Source organism: Lampris incognitus, chromosome 5 (genome assembly GCF_029633865.1).
Source record: "Lampris incognitus isolate fLamInc1 chromosome 5, fLamInc1.hap2, whole genome shotgun sequence".
NCBI classification, from domain to species: domain Eukaryota; kingdom Metazoa; phylum Chordata; class Actinopteri; order Lampriformes; family Lampridae; genus Lampris; species Lampris incognitus.
This window is the reverse complement of record NC_079215.1, coordinates 68,360,787-68,378,752: the sequence shown is the minus strand read 5'-3', so window position 1 is coordinate 68,378,752 and position 17,966 is coordinate 68,360,787. Positions and strand designations below refer to the sequence as shown.

General features: G+C 48.6%; 1 protein-coding gene across 1 annotated transcript in view; it reads right to left on the bottom strand.

The window, feature by feature from the left end:
* Positions 1–17,774, bottom strand: part of LOC130112639 (son of sevenless homolog 1-like) — a 97,232-nt gene extending 79,458 nt beyond the window's left edge. Inside the window, exons 1-2 of the mRNA XM_056280090.1 lie at positions 16,787–17,774; positions 389–514 (exon numbers count right to left, since the gene is read on the bottom strand). Coding sequence (XP_056136065.1) covers positions 389–514; positions 16,787–16,873 — 213 coding nt within the window. The 5' untranslated portion in view covers positions 16,874–17,774. The remainder of the gene's footprint in view (positions 1–388; positions 515–16,786) is intronic.
* Between the last annotated feature and the right edge of the window lie 192 nt (positions 17,775–17,966).

Sequence of the window (17,966 nt, the reverse complement as noted above, 5' to 3'; positions counted from 1 at the left end):
CTGTGTGTGTGTGTGTGTGTGTGTGTGTGTGTGTGTGTGTGTGTATACTGGGTGTGTGTTACCTCCACGTCCTGCACACTGAGGGGCTGTGTGTGTGTGTGTGTGTGTGTGTGTGTGTATACTGGGTGTGTGTTACCTCCACGTCCTGCACACTGCGGGGCTATGTGTGTTAGTGTGTGTGTGTGTGTGTGTGTATACTGGGTTTGTGTTACCTCCACGTCCTGCACGCTATGGGGCTATGTGTGTTAGTGTGTGTGTGTGTGTGTGTGTGTGTATGTGTGTATACTGGGTGTGTGTTACCTCCACGTCCTGCACACTGCGGGGCTGTGTGTGTGTGTGTGTGTGTGTGTGTGTGTGTGTGTGTGTGTGTATACTGGGTGTGTGTTACCTCCACGTCCTGCACACTGCGGGGCTGGGCCTGACACAGCATACTGAGCAGCAGCAGGATGAGCTCTTCTATGTACTCCAGCGCCTCCTGCTGGGAGGTCAGCTTAGGATGTACCTGGTTCAGTACCTGCACACACACACACACACACACACACACACACACACACACACACACACACACACACACACACACACACACACACACACACACACAGAGGCAGGTTAGAGTGAGTCTTCTTGCTGTTTACTGAGACACAGCGTTGTGAGGTGGAGCCAGCAGCTTCTTCATCACGTTGTTGCTTCCTGATGGTGATACTGGTCTTCTGTCTGGCCTGTCTTCCCTTTAACTTTACTGTGTAACATCAGTCTCACTCCCTGTCTGTCTGTCTGTCTGTCTACCCATCTGTCTCCAGCTGTCTGTGTCCCTGTCTCCATAAGACTTCTGATACAAGTTAGGGCTTCATTCCATTTTAACTACAGGTCCGGACCTGAAGCTCAGCCCCATACAAGTGGACATAGACAACAAACTACATGGGTGTCAACTGGTCTGTAGATGATGTAGACTGTGGAGTCCTGGTCTGTAGATGGTGTAGACTGTGGAGTCCTGGTCTGTAGATGGTGTAGACTGTGGAGTCCTGGTCTGTAGATGGTGTAGACTGTGGAGTCCTGGTCTGTAGATGGTGTAGACTGTGGAGTCCTGGTCTGTAGATGGTGTAGACTGTGGAGTCCTGGTCTGTAGATGGTGTAGACTGTGGAGTCCTGGTCTGTAGATGGTGGAGTCCTGGTCTGTAGATGGTGGAGTCCTGGTCTGTAGATGGTGTAGACTGTGGAGTCCTGGTCTGTAGATGGTGTAGACTGTGGAGTCCTGGTCTGTAGATGGTGTAGACTGTGGAGTCCTGGTCTGTAGATGGTGTAGACTGTGGAGTCCTGGTCTGTAGATGGTGGAGTCCTGGTCTGTAGATGGTGGAGTCCTGGTCTGTAGATGGTGTAGACTGTGGAGTCCTGGTCTGTAGATGGTGTAGACTGTGGAGTCCTGGTCTGTAGATGGTGTAGACTGTGGAGTCCTGGTCTGTAGATGGTGGAGTCCTGGTCTGTAGATGGTGTAGACTGTGGAGTCCTGGTCTGTAGATGGTGGAGTCCTGGTCTGTAGATGGTGTAGACTGTGGAGTCCTGGTCTGTAGATGGTGTAGACTGTGGAGTCCTGGTCTGTAGATGGTGTAGACTGTGGAGTCCTGGTCTGTAGATGGTGTAGACTGTGGAGTCCTGGTCTGTAGATGGTGGAGTCCTGGTCTGTAGATGGTGTAGACTGTGGAGTCCTGGTCTGTAGATGGTGTAGACTGTGGAGTCCTGGTCTGTAGATGGTGTAGACTGTGGAGTCCAGGACTGATGTGTTAGCTCTCCTGGGTTGTGCCATCCTCTTGGCCAGCGTCTGTTTGGTTTCCCCAGTGTACAAGTCACGGCAGTCCTCCTGGTACTTAACAGCGACACTATATTGCTCTGTTTGTGCCGAGGGACCTGATCCTTGGGGTGGACCAACTTCTGGTGCAGCGTGTTTTGGGGTTTGAAAACAACTGAGATGCGGTGTTTAGAAAATACATGTTTCAACTGTTCTGACACTCCCACCACATACAGAATCACCACTGGTTTATGCTTAGGCAGCTGTTGTTCTTCTCTCTTCGATCGGCTGGTGCACTGTTTGAGGGTCTTCCTGGCTTTGCCAAACACCAGTTAGGATAACCACACTTAACCAGGGCCTGTTTAATGTGGAATTTCTCCCCTTCCCCGGCTGCTGTGTAATTCAAAAGTGGTGCCGGTGGTGTTGTGTGTTGGTGCTGATGGAGGTTAGGAGGACAGGGAGTCCTGTCTGGACAAGCAGAGCGGAGCAGTCAGGAGTCAGGCTCCTACATGCTCCGCTGACCCACAGCTATTGGAAGAATGTCTTTCTAGCCATACAGGTCTTATGACGGCAGGATACCAAGGCACTGCTGGAGCACATGGTCTTACAGGCCACATACTGGTGACCTCCCAGTCCTAGTGACCTCCCAGTCCGGCACGACTATCGGCAGGTTTGTAGACACATCACCTGCAGTGGTAACTGGAAGGAAGTGCAAACCATTGACAAATATAGGAAGCGGCCCAACTGGTCTTCCTTAAGACATACAGTCTGGATACCTTTCAGAGAGAGAGATACAGGGGTGGCTAGAGAAGGGGGAGAGAGATACAGGGGTGGCTAGAGAAGGGGGAGAGAGATACGGGGGTGGCTAGAGAAGGGGGAGAGAGATACAGGGGTGGCTAGAGAAGGGGGAGAGAGATACAGGGGTGGCTAGAGAAGGGGGAGAGAGATACGGGGGTGGCTAGAGAAGGGGGAGAGAGATACAGGGGTGGCTAGAGAAGGGGGAGAGAGATACAGGGGTGGCTAGAGAAGGGGGAGAGAGATACAGGGGTGGCTAGAGAAGGGGGAGAGAGATACGGGGGTGGCTAGAGAAGGGGGAGAGAGATACAGGGGTGGCTAGAGAAGGGGGAGAGAGATACGGGGGTGGCTAGAGAAGGGGGAGAGAGATACAGGGGTGGCTAGAGAAGGGGGAGAGAGATACAGGGGTGGCTAGAGAAGGGGGAGAGATAGAGAGGATTAAGATGTTAGAATGTAATCGGGACAGCTGATAAAGACTGTCATTGGTGGTCAGTAAAAAGGGGTGGAGTCAGTGGACAGGAGAGGTGGGACTACATGGCCAGCTCCCAGTGGCCAACAGCAGAAGACTGTGGTTCCACTGGTTGTCTGGGATCCTGGTGTGGACACTGGAGATGCATATCAACTCCCGGTATACACGTAACGTGACCACATCAAACGTTCTCAACATCCACAACAGGGAGGACTTCCCACTTTCCTCTGAGACACCACAACTACATCACTGTGCTACTACCAAAAGCACCATCAGCGCCAGTGGTCACTTTGAAGCTAGCCCCTCGCTGCCAGTCCTCACCAGGGGTCCGGGTCATTTACGTTACGCTGCACACAAAGAAGTGGCTGGCGACTCCACGTGTATCGGAGGAGGCATGAGGCATGCTGTAGCCTGGATCGGCAGAGGGGGTGGAGCAGCAGAGGGGGTGGAGCAGCGACCGGGATGGCTCAGAAGAGTGGGGTAATTGGCAGGATCCATCCATCCATCCATTATCCAAACTGCTTTATCCTGCTCTCGGGGTGGCGGGGATGCTGGAGCCTATCCCAGCAGTCATTGGGCGGCAGGTGGGGAGACACCCTGGACAGGCCGCCAGGCCACCACACAGGGACGACACACACACACACACATTCACACCTAGGGACAGTTTAGCACGGCCGAGTCACCTGACCTACATGTCTTTGACTCACCTGACCTACATGTCTTTGACTCACCTGACCTACATGTCTTTGACTCACCTGACCTACATGTCTTTGAGTCACCCGACCTACATGTCTTTGAGTCACCCGACCTACATGTCTTTGAGTCACCTGACCTACATGTCTTTGAGTCACCTGACCTACATGTCTTTGACTCACCCGACCTACATGTCTTTGAGTCACCCGACCTACATGTCTTTGAGTCACCTGACCTACATGTCTTTGATCCACCTGACCTACATGTCTTTGACTCACCTGACCTACATGTCTTTGACTCACCCGACCTACATGTCTTTGAGTCACCTGACCTACATGTCTTTGATCCACCTGACCTACATGTCTTTGATCCACCTGATCTACATGTCTTTGAGTCACCTGACCTATATGTCTTTGACTCACCCGACCTACATGTCTTTGAGTCACCTGACCTACATGTCTTTGAGTCACCTGACCTACATGTCTTTGAGTCACCTGACCTACATGTCTTTGATCCACCTGACCTACATGTCTTTGATTCACCTGACCTACATGTCTTTGAGTCACCTGACCTACATGTCTTTGAGTCACCTGACCAACACGTCTTTGATCCACCTGACCTACATGTCTTTGAGTCACCTGACCTACATGTCTTTGAGTCACCTGACCTACATGTCTTTGACTCACCTGACCTACATGTCTTTGAGTCACCTGACCTACATGTCTTTGATTCACCTGACCTACATGTGTTTGATCAACCTGACCTACATGTCTTTGATCCACCTGACCTACATGTCTTTGATCCACCTGACCTACATGTCTTTGAGTCACCTGACCTACATGTCTTTGACTCACCTGACCTACATGTCTTTGAGTCAGCTGACCTACATGTCTTTGAGTCACCTGACCTACACGTCTTTGACTCACCTGACCTACATGTCTTTGATCCACCTGACCTCCATGTCTTTGAGTCACCTGACCTACACGTCTTTGACTCACCTGACCTACATGTCTTTGAGTCACCTGACCTACATGTCTTTGAGTCACCCGACCTACATGTCTTTGAGTCACCTGACCTACATGTCTTTGAGTCACCTGACCTACATGTCTTTGACTCACCTGACCTACACGTCTTTGACTCACCTGACCTACATGTCTTTGAGTCACCTGACCTACATGTCTTTGATCCACCTGACCTACATGTCTTTGATCCACCTGACCTACATGTCTTTGAGTCACCTGACCTACATGTCTCTGAGTCACCCTACCTACATGTCTTTGAGTCACCTGACCTACATGTCTTTGACTCACCTGACCTACATGTCTTTGATCCACCTGACCTACATGTCTTTGATCCACCTGACCTACATGTCTCTGATTCACCTGACCTACATGTCTTTGAGTCACCTGACCTACATGTCTCTGAGTCACCCTACCTACATGTCTTTGAGTCACCTGACCTACATGTCTTTGACTCACCTGACCTACATGTCTTTGAGTCACCCTACCTACATGTCTTTGAGTCACCCGACCTACATGTCTTTGAGTCACCTGACCTACATGTCTTTGAGTCACCTGACCTACATGTCTTTGATCCACCTGACCTACATGTCTTTGAGTCACCTGACCTACATGTCTCTGAGTCACCCTACCTACATGTCTTTGAGTCACCTGACCTACATGTCTTTGAGTCACCCTACCTACATGTCTTTGAGTCACCTGACCTACATGTCTTTGATCCACCTGACCTACATGTCTTTGATCCACCTGACCTACATGTCTTTGATCCACCTGACCTACATGTCTTTGAGTCACCTGACCTACACGTCTTTGACTCACCTGACCTACATGTCTTTGACTCACCTGACCTACATGTCTTTGAGTCACCTGACCTACATGTCTTTGAGTCACCCTACCTACATGTCTTTGATTCACCTGACCTACATGTCTTTGAGTCACCTGACCTACATGTCTTTGAGTCACCTGACCTACACGTCTTTGACTCACCTGACCTACATGTCTTTGAGTCACCTGACCTACATGTCTTTGACTCACCTGACCTACATGTCTTTGACTCACCTGACCTACATGTCTTTTGACTGTGGGAGGAAACCCACGCAGACACGGGGAGAACATGCAAACTCCACACAGAGGACGAACCGGGACGACCCCCAAGGTTGGACTACCCTGGGGCTCGAACCCAGGACCTTCCTGCTGTGAGGCGACCACGCTGACCACTTCACCTCCACTAACACAGACATGTTGATGACAGCAGGGGGCGGTGTCGAGGTAGTTCAGTCTGTTAAAACTTCCCACGGGGAAACTTACAGGTAAAAATCCAAAAATAAGATAACTGACAAATACTGCACTAGTAACTAGTACCCCTCTTGTGTATTATTAGTAGTACTGTCATTCCAGACAGACACTACACCACTGACGCAGTGTTGTGTTGTCAGTGTTTCTGCAGGCGGCACACTTCTGCAGACTCACACAGGTGCCACGCTGGCCTCTGTGTTTGTGTGCTCATTGTGGTTTGTGTATGCAGGCGGTGTGTTTGTGTGTGTGTGTGTGCGGGGTGGGGTGGGGGTGGGGGGGCGGTATGACTGCATTACTGTCTTGTGCTGTATACTGACAGAGTGTACTGTAGAGTACACACAGTATACCCAGCCAACAACACACACAGCACTGCACCCTCACTAAGAACGTGTGCATGTGTGTGCGTGTGTGTATTTCCAGTGTATGTGTGTGTGTGTGGTGTGTGTGTGTGTGTGTGGTGTGTGTGTGTGTGTGTGTGTATATGTGTGTGTGTGTGTGTGTGTGTGAGAGAGAGCAGAGAGCAGACCTGTAGACCTGCATGTAAGTGAGTTTTGTCTGACCACACAGACCAGGATGTTGTTGTGTTTGGTCAATAAGAGGCCTGGTTGAGTGTGTTGAGTGCCAGCAGGCCGCTCAGCCTCAGAGCCCCGCATGAGCAACTGCTGACTCAGTCCTGATGGACTCTCTGCGTTGTCTGTCCTGATGGACTCTCTGCGTTGTCTGTCCTGATGGACTCTCTGCTGTGTCTGTCCCGATGGACTCTCTGCTGACTCAGTCCTGATGGACTCTCTGCGTTGTCTGTCCTGATGGACTCTCTGCGTTGTCTGTCCTGATGGACTCTCTGCTGACTCAGTCCTGATGGACTCTCTGCGTTGTCTGTCCTGATGGACTCTCTGCGTTGTCTGTCCTGATGGACTCTCTGCGTTGTCTGTCCTGATGGACTCTCTGCTGTGTCTGTCCCGATGGACTCTCTGCTGACTCAGTCCTGATGGACTCTCTGCGTTGTCTGTCCTGATGGACTCTCTGCTGTGTCTGTCCCGATGGACTCTCTGCTGTGTCCGTCCTGATGGACTCTCTGCTGTGTCTGTCCCAATGGACTCTCTGCTGACTCAGCCCTGATGGACTCTCTGCGTTGTCTGTCCTGATGGACTCTCTGCTGTGTCTGTCCCGATGGACTCTCTGCTGACTCAGTCCTGATGGACTCTCTGCTGTGTCGGTCCTGATGGACTCTCTGCTGTGTCCGTCCCGATGGACTCTCTGCTGACTCAGTCCTGATGGACTCTCTGCTGACTCAGTCCTGATGGACTCTCTGCTGACTCGGTCCTGATGGACTCTCTGCTGTGTCCGTCCCGATGGACTCTCTGCTGACTCAGTCCTGATGGACTCTCTGCTGACTCAGCCCTGATGGGCTCTCTGCTGTGTCTGTCCTGATGGACTCTCTGCTGTGTCCGTCCCGATGGACTCTCTGCTGTGTCTGTCCCAATGGACTCTCTGCTGACTCAGTCCTGATGGACTCTCTGCCGTGTCTGTCCTGATGGACTCTGCTGACTCGGTCCTGATGGACTCTCTGCTGTGTCCGTCCTGATGGACTCTCTGCTGACTCGGTCCTGATGGACTCTCTGCTGTGTCCGTCCCGATGGACTCTCTGCTGACTCAGTCCTGATGGACTCTCTGCTGACTCGGTCCTGATGGACTCTCTGCTGTGTCCGTCCCGATGGACTCTCTGCTGACTCAGTCCTGATGGACTCTCTGCTGACTCAGCCCTGATGGGCTCTCTGCTGTGTCTGTCCTGATGGACTCTCTGCTGACTTAGTCCTGATGGACTCTCTGCTGTGTCCGTCCCGATGGACTCTCTGCTGACTCAGTCCTGATGGGCTCTCTGCTGTGTCCGTCCCGATGGACTCTCTGCGGTGTCCGTCCCGATGGACTCTCTGCTGTGTCTGTCCCAATGGACTCTCTGCTGACTCAGTCCTGATGGACTCTCTGCGTTGTCTGTCCTGATGGACTATCTGCTGTGTCCGTCCTGATGGACTCTCTGCTGTGTCTGTCCCAATGGACTCTCTGCTGACTCAGTCCTGATGGACTCTCTGCGTTGTCTGTCCTGATGGACTATCTGCCGTGTCTGTCCTGATGGACTCTGCTGACTCAGTCCTGATGGACTCTCTGCTGTGTCCGTCCTGATGGACTCTCTGCTGTGTCTGTCCCAATGGACTCTCTGCGTTGTCTGTCCTGATGGACTCTCTGCGTTGTCTGTCCTGATGGACTCTCTGCTGTGTCTGTCCCAATGGACTCTCTGCTGACTCAGTCCTGATGGACTCTCTGCGTTGTCTGTCCTGATGGACTATCTGCCGTGTCTGTCCTGATGGACTCTGCTGACTCAGTCCTGATGGACTCTCTGCTGTGTCCGTCCTGATGGACTCTCTGCTGTGTCTGTCCCAATGGACTCTCTGCTGACTCAGTCCTGATGGACTCTCTGCGTTGTCTGTCCTGATGGACTATCTGCCGTGTCTGTCCTGAAGTGCTCTCTGCTGTGTCAGTCCTGATGGACTCTCTGCTGTGTCTGTCCTGAAGGGCTCTCTGCTGTGTCAGTCCTGATGGGCTCACCGCTGTGTCTGTCCTGATGGACCCTCTACTCTGTCTGTCCTGACGGACCCTCTACTGTGTCTGTCCTGATGGACTCTCTGCTGTGTCCATCCTGATGGACTCGTCGCTGTGTCTGTCCTGATGGCCTCTCTGCTGTGTCTGTCCTGATGGCCTCTCTGCTGTGTCTGTCCTGAAGGGCTCTCTGCTGTGTCTGTCCTGATGGACTCTCTGTTGTGTCAGTCCTGATGGGCTCACCGCTGTGTCTGTCCTGATGGACTCTGCTGTGTCTGTCCTGATGGCCTCTCTGCTGTGTCTGTCCTGATGGCCTCTCTGCTGTGTCTGTCCTGATGGCCTCTCTGCTGTGTCCGTCCTGATGGACTCTCTGCTGTGTCCGTCCTGATGGACTCGTCGCTGTGTCTGTCCTGATGGACTCTCTGCTGTGTCCGTCCTGATGGACTCGTCGCTGTGTCTGTCCTGATGGACTCTCTGCTGTGTCCGTCCTGATGGACTCGTCGCTGTGTCTGTCCTGATGGACTCTCCGCTGTGTCTGTCCTGATGGCCTCTCTGCTGTGTCTGTCCTGAAGGGCTCTCTGCTGTTTCTGTCCTGATGGACTCTCTGCTGTGTCCGTCCTGATGGACTCGTCGCTGTGTCTGTCCTGATGGACCCTCTGCTGTGTCTGTCCTGATGGACTCTCCGCTGTGTCTGTCAGCCACCACAGACCTACCAGCAACTTTCTCCCCGGACATTTTTCCATGTTCATTCAGTCCTCATCTGCACCTGCATAATCCAGTTCAGGGTCCAGGGGGCCAGCACCTACGGGCCTTTCAGAGCTCCTGGTGTAGCTTACTTGTATGTGTTTGGAGTGTGCGAGGAAACCAGGACAGAGTTGCCACTCTTTCAAGGAAATCATGCTCCAGGAATTTTCAAGGACATATTCAAGGACTTACACACATTTGCTGTTGTTCACAGGTCACCTAAGAGTGATGTTGTACATGTAAAAACATGAACATGCTAACAACAGGCTAACAACAGGCTAACAATGCACGCAATGTGCTGATGTCACACAAACACCATGTTAATCAAAGCCTTGTACCCGTTTTGCCTTCCAAACACAGGTGGCGCTGCAGCTGTGAGCTCGGGAGACATTTGAACATGTAATCTCAGATGGACTTGACAACATTACAGCTTTGTAACTGTGTAATTTTACAGTTTTCCAGGATCTCGTGACTATTTCCAGGATATTTTATAAGTGTTTGAATTTTCCAGCTGTTTTCCATGACTGGGAAACTAGTCCAAACATTTCCAGGATTTCCAGGAGGTGGGGGAACCCTGCCAGGGGAAGATGGAGAACATGGAGACTCCATACAGAGGAGCAGGGACTGAGTGCAGAACCTCCTGGCTACCACACTTCTCAAGACACAAATCTACCAGTAACACAACTCTACCAGTAACACAAATCTACCAGTAGCACAAACCTACCGGTACCACAAACCTACCAGTAACACAAACCGACCAGTAACACAAACCTACCAGACATGTAGGTCAGGTGAATCCATCCATCCATCCATTATCCAAACAGCTTATCCTGCTATCAGGGTCGCGAGGATGCTGGAGCCTATCCCAGCAGTCACTGGGCGGCAGGCGGGGAGACACCCTGGAAATGCTGCCAGGCCATCACAGGGCCAACACAAACACACACACACACACACACACACACACACACACACACACACACACACACATTCATGCCTAGGGACAGTTCAGTGCGGCCGAGTCACCTGACCTACATGTCTTTGGACTGTGGGAGGAAACCAGAGCACCTGGAGGAAACCCACGCAGACACGGGGAGAACATGCAAATTCCACACAGAGGACGACCCGGGACGACTCCCAAGGTTCGACTACCCCGGGGCTCGAACCCAGGACCTTCTTGTTGTGAGGCGACCACGCTAACCACTGCGCCACCGTGCCAAGGTCAGGTGACTCGACCATACTAAATCGTCCCTAGGTGTGAGTGTGTGTGTATGTCGGTCCTGTGTGATGGCCTGGTGGCCTGTCCAGGGTGTGTCCCCGCCTGCCGCCCAATGACTGCTGGGATAGGCTCCAGCATCCCCACAACCCTGAGAGCAGGATAAGCGGTTCGGATAATGGATGGATGGATGTTGTAGTTTAAACTCAGCTACTAGTGTAACAGGGGCTAGCTGACAGGTTTTTGCTACGAGGCCACTAATCAGCTGCTCAGTGTTCTAGATAAGTTCTAGATCAGAGCATCAGCTGAATACCTCAACAACAACATTCACATAATGTGGACCAGACCAAGTGGGACCCTGGTGTGATTGGTAGGCCGTTGCCATGGCGTTTTTCCTCAGGCAGTCAGGAGGATTGAGATCGGCTGAGGGACATCCAGGTAGGCTGAGAGCATCCTTCCCTCACACAGCTTTCAATCACAGGCTGACAGACAGGACCAGAGGTGAAGGACCGTTGATGTCCAACACACAACACGGTGTGTTGTTGAAGAACACGTAACTAGCTGTGGCAGGAAGTACAGCTGACGTCTTCATGACTGTCCAGCCTGGCTAGGTCACCCTGCCGCAGCAACATGTTGGTTATGTGCTAACGACCTACTGCTACCCAGCAACCAGCAGACCTGCTGGAACCACCACCAAGTCCAGCAGCCAGACAGAGTCTGAGGACATGACATGAGGAGAACATCCACAAAGAAGAATAAACACGAGAGAGAATAATGAGTTAAAACATAAACCACAGGATAAACATAAACATAAACATGTGCTTGTAATGTAAACATCTGACATGCAGCTTTCACCATGGCCCACTGTCGGACAGCAGTGATTTTAACAGCATGATGGTGTTATGATGTGTTAGAACAGTAACAAGACAGTAATATGATGTTAGAACAGTAATAAGACAGTAACATGATGGTGTTAAAATAGTAATAAGACAGTAATATGATGGTGTTAGAAGCAAGTAATATGATGGTGTTAGAACAGTAATAACACAGTAATATGGTGGTGTTATGATGTTAAAATAGTAATAAGACAGTAATATGATGGCGTTAGAACAGTAACAAGACAGTAATATGATGGTGTTATAATAGTAACAAGACAGTAATATGATGGCGTTAGAACAGTAACAAGACAGTAATATGATGCTGTTAGAATAGTAACAAGACAGTAATATGATGGCGTTAGAACAGTAACAAGACAGTAATATGATGTTAGAACAGTAATAAGACAGTAATATGATGGTGTTAAAATAGCAATAAGACAGTAATATGATGGTGTTAGAAGACAGTAACATGATGGTGTTAGAACAGTAACAAGACAGTAATATGATGGCGTTAGAACAGTAACAAGACAGTAATAGGATGGCGTTACAACAGTAACAAGACAGTAATATGATGGTGTTACAATAGTAACAAGACAGTAATATGATGGCGTTAGAACAGTAACAAGACAGTAATATGATGCTGTTACAATAGTAACAAGACAGTAATATGATGGTGTTAGAACAGTAACAAGACAGTAATATGATGGTGTTAAAATTGTAACAACACAGTAATATAATGGCATTAGAATAGTAATGAGACAGTAATATGATGGTGTTTTGTCGCATCCTGTATTTGAAAGGGAAGACGGTGCAGTTTTATAGTGATGGTGGTGTTGTGATGTAGGGTGTGTGTAATGTTAAAGGGATTATGTTTTTATGAGGGTGTGATGACGTAGGGTGTGTGTGATGTTAAAGGGATTGTGTTTTTATGAGGGTGTGATGATGTAGGGTGTGTGTGATGTTAAAGGGATTATGTTGTTATGATGGTGTTGTGATGTAGGGTGTGTTTGATGTTAAAGGGATTGTGTTGTTATGAGGGTGTGATGATGTAGGGTGTGTTTGATGTTACAGGGATTATGTTGTTATGAGGGTGTGATGATGTAGGGTGTGTGTAATGTTAAAGGGATTATGTTGTTATGAGGGCGTGATGATGTAGGGTGTGTGTGATGTTAAAGGCATTGTGTTGATATGAGGGTGTGATGATGTAGGGTGTGCGTGATGTTAAAGGGATTGTGTTGTTATGAGGGTGTGATGATGTAGGGTGTGTGTGATGTTAAAGGGATTATGTTGTTATGATGGTGTTGTGATGTAGGGTGTGTTTGATGTTAAAGGGATTGTGTTGTTATGAGGGTGTGATGATGTAGGGTGTGTTTGATGTTACAGGGATTATGTTGTTATGAGGGTGTGATGATGTAGGGTGTGTGTAATGTTAAAGGGATTATGTTGTTATGAGGGCGTGATGATGTAGGGTGTGTGTGATGTTAAAGGCATTGTGTTGATATGAGGGTGTGATGATGTAGGGTGTGCGTGATGTTAAAGGGATTGTGTTGTTATGAGGGTGTGATGATGTAGGGTGTGTTTGATGTTAAAGGGATTATGTTGTTATGAGGGTGTTGTGATGTAGACTGTGTGTAATGTTAAAGGGATTATGCTGTTATGAGGGTGTGATGATGTAGGGTGTGTATGTGATGTTAAAGGGATTATGTTGTTATGAGGGTGTTGTGATGTGGGGTGGGTGTGAGGTTACAGGGATTGTGTTGTTATGAGGGTGTGATGATGTAGGGTGGGCGTGAGGTTACAGGGATTGTGTTATTATGTAGGGTGTGATGTAGGGTAAGTCTGATGTTACAGGAATTGTGTTGTTATGAGGGTGTGATGATGTAGGGTGGGTGTGAGGTTACAGGAATTCTGTTGTTATGAGGGTGTGATGATGTAGGGTGGGTGTGATTTACAGGGATTATGTTGTTATGAGGGTGTGATGATGTAGGATGGGTGTGAGGTTACAGGGATTGTGTTGTTATGAGGGTGTGATGATGTAGGGTGGGTGTGATGTTAAATGGATTGTGTTGTTATGAGGGTGTGATGATGTAGGGTGGGTGTGAGGTTACAGGGATTGTGTTGTTATGAGGGTGTGATGATGTAGGGTGGGTGTGAGGTTACAGGGATTGTGTTGTTATGAGGGTGTGATGATGTAGGGTGGGTGTGAGGTTACAGGGATTGTGTTGTTATGAGGGTGTGATGATGTAGGGTGGGTGTGAGGTTACAGGGATTGTGTTATGAGGGTGTGATTATATAGGGTGGGTGTGATGTTACAGGGATTGTGTTGTTATGAAGGTGTGATTATGTAGGGTGGGTGTGAGGTTACAGGGATTGTGTTGTTATGAGGGTGTGATGATGTAGGGTGGGTGTGAGGTTACAGGGATTGTGTTGTTATGAGGGTGTGATGCTGTAGGGTGGGTGTGAGGTTACAGGGATTGTGTTGTTATGAGGGTGTGATGATGTAGGGCGGGTGTGAGGTTACAGGGATTGTGTTGTTATGAGGTTGTGATGATGTAGGGTGGGTGTGAGGTTACAGGGATTGTGTTGTTATGAGGGTGTTGTGATGTAGAGTGGGTGTGAGGTTACAGGGATTGTGTTGTTATGAGGACGTGATGATGTAGGATGGGTGTGAGGTTACAGGGATTGTGTTGTTATGGTGTGATTATGTAGGATGGGTGTGAGGTTACAGGGATTGTGTTGTTATGAGGGTGTGATGATGTAGGGTGGGTGTGAGGTTACAGGAATTGTGTTGTTATGAGGATGTGATGATGTAGGGTGGGTGTGAGGTTACAGGGATTGTGTTGTTATGAGGGTGTGATGCTGTAGGGTGGGTGTGAGGTTACAGGGATTGTGTTGTTATGAGGGTGTGATGATGTAGGGCGGGTGTGAGGTTACAGGGATTGTGTTGTTATGAGGTTGTGATGATGTAGGGTGGGTGTGAGGTTACAGGAATTGTGTTGTTATGAGGGTGTGATGATGTAGGGTGGGTGTGAGGTTACAGGGATTGTGTTGTTATGAGGGTGTGATGATGTAGGGTGGGTGTGAGGTTACAGGGATTGTGTTGTTATGAGGGTGTGATTATGTAGGGTGGGTGTGAGGTTACAGGGATTGTGTTGTTATGAGGGTGTTGTGATGTAGGGTGGGTGTGAGGTTACAGGGATTGTGTTGTTATGAGGGTGTGATGATGGCCTCAGATGGTAACAGGATGGTGTTGGCGTCATGTTATACTGGTATTTTGATGGTAGTAAAATGGTGTGGTGTTAGGATGGTGTGGTATGATGTTATGTAATGAGGGTGCCATGATGGTACTATGATGGTATAACAATAGTTTTAAAATGGTATTATGACATTATTGGTGTGTGATGATGGCATTATAACAGTATTATAATGGTGTTAAAATAGTAATGGCATTAATATGATGGTGTTAGAACAGTAATAAGACCGTAATACGATGGTGTTTGAACAGTAATAACACAGTAAAATGATCATGTAAGAATAGTAATATGATGGTGTTAGAACAGTAATAAGACAGCAATGATGGTGTTGGAGCAGTAATAAGACAGGAAAATTATGGTTTTAGAACAGTAATAAGACAGTAATATGATGGTTATAGACAGTAATTAATAAGGCATAAGGCAGCAATGAGATGGTGTTAGAATAGTAATATTATGGTGGGAGAATTGTAATAAGGCAGTAATTTGATGTTATAATTGTAATAAGGCAGTAATAAGATGGTCTTAGAATAGTAATAACGCATTAATATGATTGTTAGAATAATAATAAGGCAGTAACAGGGTGGTGTTAGAATAGTAATAAGGCAGTAACAGGTTGGTGTTAGAATAGTAATAGGGCAGTAATATGATGGTGTTAGAATAGTAATAAGGCTGTAACAAGTTGGTGTTAGAATAGTAATATGATGGTGCTAGAATAGTAATAAGGCAGTAACAAGTTGGTGTTAGAATAGTAATAGGGCAGTAATATTATGGTGTTAGAATAGTAATAGGGCATTAATATGATGGTGTCAGAATAGCAATAAGGCAGTAACAGGGTGGTGTTACAATAGTAATAAGGCAGTAACAGGTCGGTGTTAGAATAGTAATAGGGCAGTAATATGATGGTGTTAGAATAGTAAAGGGGCAGTAATATGATGGCGTTAGAATAGTAATAGGGCAGTAATATGATGGCCTTAGAATAGTAATAGGGCAGTAACAGGGTGGTGTTAGAATAGTAATAAGGCAGTAACAGGTCGTTGTTAGAATAGTAATAGGGCAGTAATATGATGGTGTTAGAATAGTAATAAGGCATTAATATGATGGCGTTAGAATAGTAATAAGGCAGTAACAGGGTGGTGTTAGAATAGTAATAGGGCAGTAATATTATGGTGTTAGAATAGTAATAAGGCAGTAATAAGTTGGTGTTAGAATAGTAATATTATGGTGTTAGAATAGTAATAGGGCAGTAATATTATGGTGTTAGAATAGTAATAAGGCATTAATATGATGGTGTCAGAATAGTAATAAGGCAGTAACAGGTCGGTGTTAGAATAGTAATAGGGCAGTAATATGATGGTGTTAGAATAGTAATAGAGCAGTAATATGATGGTGTTAGAATAATAAGGCATTAATATGATGGTGTTAGAATAGTAATAGAGCAGTAATATGATGGTGTTAGAATAGTAATAGGGCAGTAATATGATGGCCTTAGAATAGTAATAGGGCAGTAACAGGGTGGTGTTAGAATAGTAATAAGGCAGTAACAGGTCGTTGTTAGAATAGTAATAGGGCAGTAATATGATGGTGTTAGAATAGTAATAAGGCATTAATATGATGGCGTTAGAATAGTAATAAGGCAGTAACAGGGTGGTGTTAGAATAGTAATAGGGCAGTAATATGATGGCGTTAGAATAGTAATAGGGCAGTAATATGATGGCCTTAGAATAGTAATAAGGCAGTAACAGGTCGTTGTTAGAATAGTAATAGGGCAGTAATATGATGGTGTTAGAATAATAAGGCATTAATATGATGGCGTTAGAATAGTAATAAGGCAGTAACAGGGTGGTGTTAGAATAGTAATAGGGTAGTAATATTATGGTGTTAGAATAGTAATAGGGCAGTAATATGATGGTGTTAAAATAGTAATAAGGCAGTAACAGGGTGGTGTTAGAATAGTAATAAGGCAGTAATATGATGGTGTCAGAATAGTAATAGGGCAGTAATAGGAATAGTAAGAAGGCAGCAAGCAATAGGATGGTCGGGTCGGTACCTTGTTGAGACTCGGGACCAGCAGCCCGCGCCATTTGGGGGCGTTCTCCTCGTTGAAGAAGTCGTACTGGACCGGGGCCGCCTGCATGGCTTCTCTACCTCGGGGACGAGACGTGTTTTCTAATGGCTTTATCACATGAAGTTGTCAGGGGCGTCCGCAGTCCGCGCGGGGGGCCTTCCTCTGAATATTCACCGGAGAGACGAGCCCAGACACGGCGGCTGTCAGCCCCACCATGGCGTCGGCGGCCGACGGTGCATCCAGATGCGGTTCTAATGGTGTTTTAGCTTACATGGCATCGTCACGGCTGATATCACGTCGCGCTGCATCGTCACTGTTGAGCATCTCAGGGCAGGAACACGGGGGTGACAGCTCCACAGGCTCGGTTCTGCTCAGCCGACGCGCTGAACGCTGGCTGGTCGCAGCTAGCCGGCTGGCTGGCTGGCTAGCTAGCTAGCTGGCTGGCTAGCTAGCGTGTGTTGTGGCACACTAACGTTAGCTGGCGACCCATCAGCAGCCACCGTCCGCTCGCCCCGCGGTCGTCGGCAGACACCCACCCGGGTCTGAACCGCGGCTTCAGGCCGTCCCGCGGGCTCAGGCCTGACCGCCGCGTCCTGGGTTCAAGCCCCGCTCGGAACCGTCCCCTCCCGTCTGTCCTCAGCCTGTGCTTCCTGTCTGTGTCCACCGTCCCGATGAGCGGGCGCCTTGGAAAAACGAGAGCAGGAAAGCTTGGAAGTCCGTCTCAGTTCGTCGTCTTCACAGAATCCCGAATCTCTCCCGGACCCACCGGATCATTCTCTTTTACGCTCGCCGTCCGGGGGACGAGCCCGTCTCTTCAACCCGATCTTCGGCTGAACCCTGAATTATCGCGACCCGTCCCGTCACGGGAGAGCCGGCTCGGGTTCGGTGTTTCGCCGGAAAACCGGTGTTCTCGGGGTTGTGCGGCGGACTGGGCAGTTTAACGGCCTGTCCGGAGGATCTTCTTACGGGATTTGTTGTGACTCCCAAGCGCAGTTGTGTGGAGCAGCCCGGGCATGCGCAGTGGGAACCTCCGACCAACGACGGGGCTCGTCACCAGTTCACCAACCTGGATCGAACGGAAGCACCCCCTCCACTCAACCAATGAGATGAGTCCTTCCTCCCCTAAACCAATGAGATGTGTCCTTCCTACTCTAAAGAACGA